This window comes from Charadrius vociferus, unplaced genomic scaffold, assembly GCF_000708025.1.
Source record: "Charadrius vociferus isolate BGI_N301 unplaced genomic scaffold, ASM70802v2 scaffold56, whole genome shotgun sequence".
NCBI lineage: Eukaryota > Metazoa > Chordata > Aves > Charadriiformes > Charadriidae > Charadrius > Charadrius vociferus.
Window position 1 is genome coordinate 1,144,946 of NW_009649057.1, and position 1,129 is coordinate 1,146,074.

The following is a 1,129-nucleotide window of genomic DNA, read 5'->3' on the forward strand; positions in this document are numbered from 1 at the left end:
GGCTCAGGGACAGAGCCCCACTCCGCGCCGGCTCCCGGAGCTGCAAGCGGGCTTGGGCAGCCAGGCTGGGGTCGGGGCCTCAGAAGGTGTCCTGGTTTGAGTGACACGGGACCAGTGTCTCTTCTAATGCTTGGGGAAACTGCACTTTTAGAAGCCTCTAGTGTCTGAATTTGTGAAAATATTTACTTTATAGTCAGTTATGGTGTGCAGTTTTCAAGGTCTCCGTGTTTTTGAGCTCGCCAGGTGTGGGGATGAGGAGCGGCAGACCCGGGCACTTGACCCAAGCTGCCCAACAGCATTATTTCACACCAGGAATGGCACATTCAATATAAATTAGAAGTTTGCTGAGGAGTTCTCTCTCTCTCTCTCTCTCTCCCCCGTGATGGCTGTGACCCCAAGAACTCCTCGCCCCGGTGCCGGATCCCTGAGCCCGTCCCTTCCTCCCACATTGGCTGTCACTGCAGGGAGCGCACAGCTCCCCACGGATAGAACGGGCTGAGGATAATCCTTGTGTATTTTATACTGGCATCTGGATCTATGTTGGGTCTTTAGCGTTACTGATTATTTAGTTGTATTCTATTAAATCTGTTTGTATCTCAACCCTTGGCTTTCCTTGTTTTTTCCCTGATTTCCCTTCCTGGCTGGGGAGGGGTCGTTTAGACAATTATTCTATCACCCAATGACAATAAATTGTTGTGGGTTCCTCCAGGCAGGACACGCAGGGCAGCCGGTGGCAGCAGCTTCTCCCCTACAAGTATAACAATGGCGCCAGTGACGCCGCGGGGAGCCGGAGCTCTCCCTGAGACCCCATCCCGGGGGCAGCCCCAGGGCCGGGGTGGCTCTGAGGCGTTTTTCGTAAGGCACAGGTCGTCATCGCCTCAGTTGCTGTAATTGGGATGATTACGTCCTGCCCCACCTGCAGCTTCGCAGGGGGAAGTTTGTTCCTCCGGCGTTTTTGCGGGCGGGAAGGGCGGCTGGGCCTAGTGAGGGGAGAACTACAACTCCCGGCGTGCCCTGCGCCGGCGACGCGACTACAACTCCCGGCGTGCTCTGCGGCCGCGGCGCCGGGACTCCAGCTCCCGGCGTGCCCCGCGGTGCGGCGGGAGGCGGCAGCCCTGGCTGAGGGGGT

General features: G+C 57.7%; 1 protein-coding gene across 1 annotated transcript in view; it reads right to left on the reverse strand.

The window, feature by feature from the left end:
- Window positions 1-1,129, reverse strand: part of GOLGA2 (golgin A2) — a 21,226-nt gene that overhangs the window by 19,663 nt on the left and 434 nt on the right. The window contains exon 2 of the mRNA XM_009888071.1: window positions 917-980. Coding sequence (XP_009886373.1) covers window positions 917-980 — 64 coding nt within the window. The remainder of the gene's footprint in view (window positions 1-916; window positions 981-1,129) is intronic.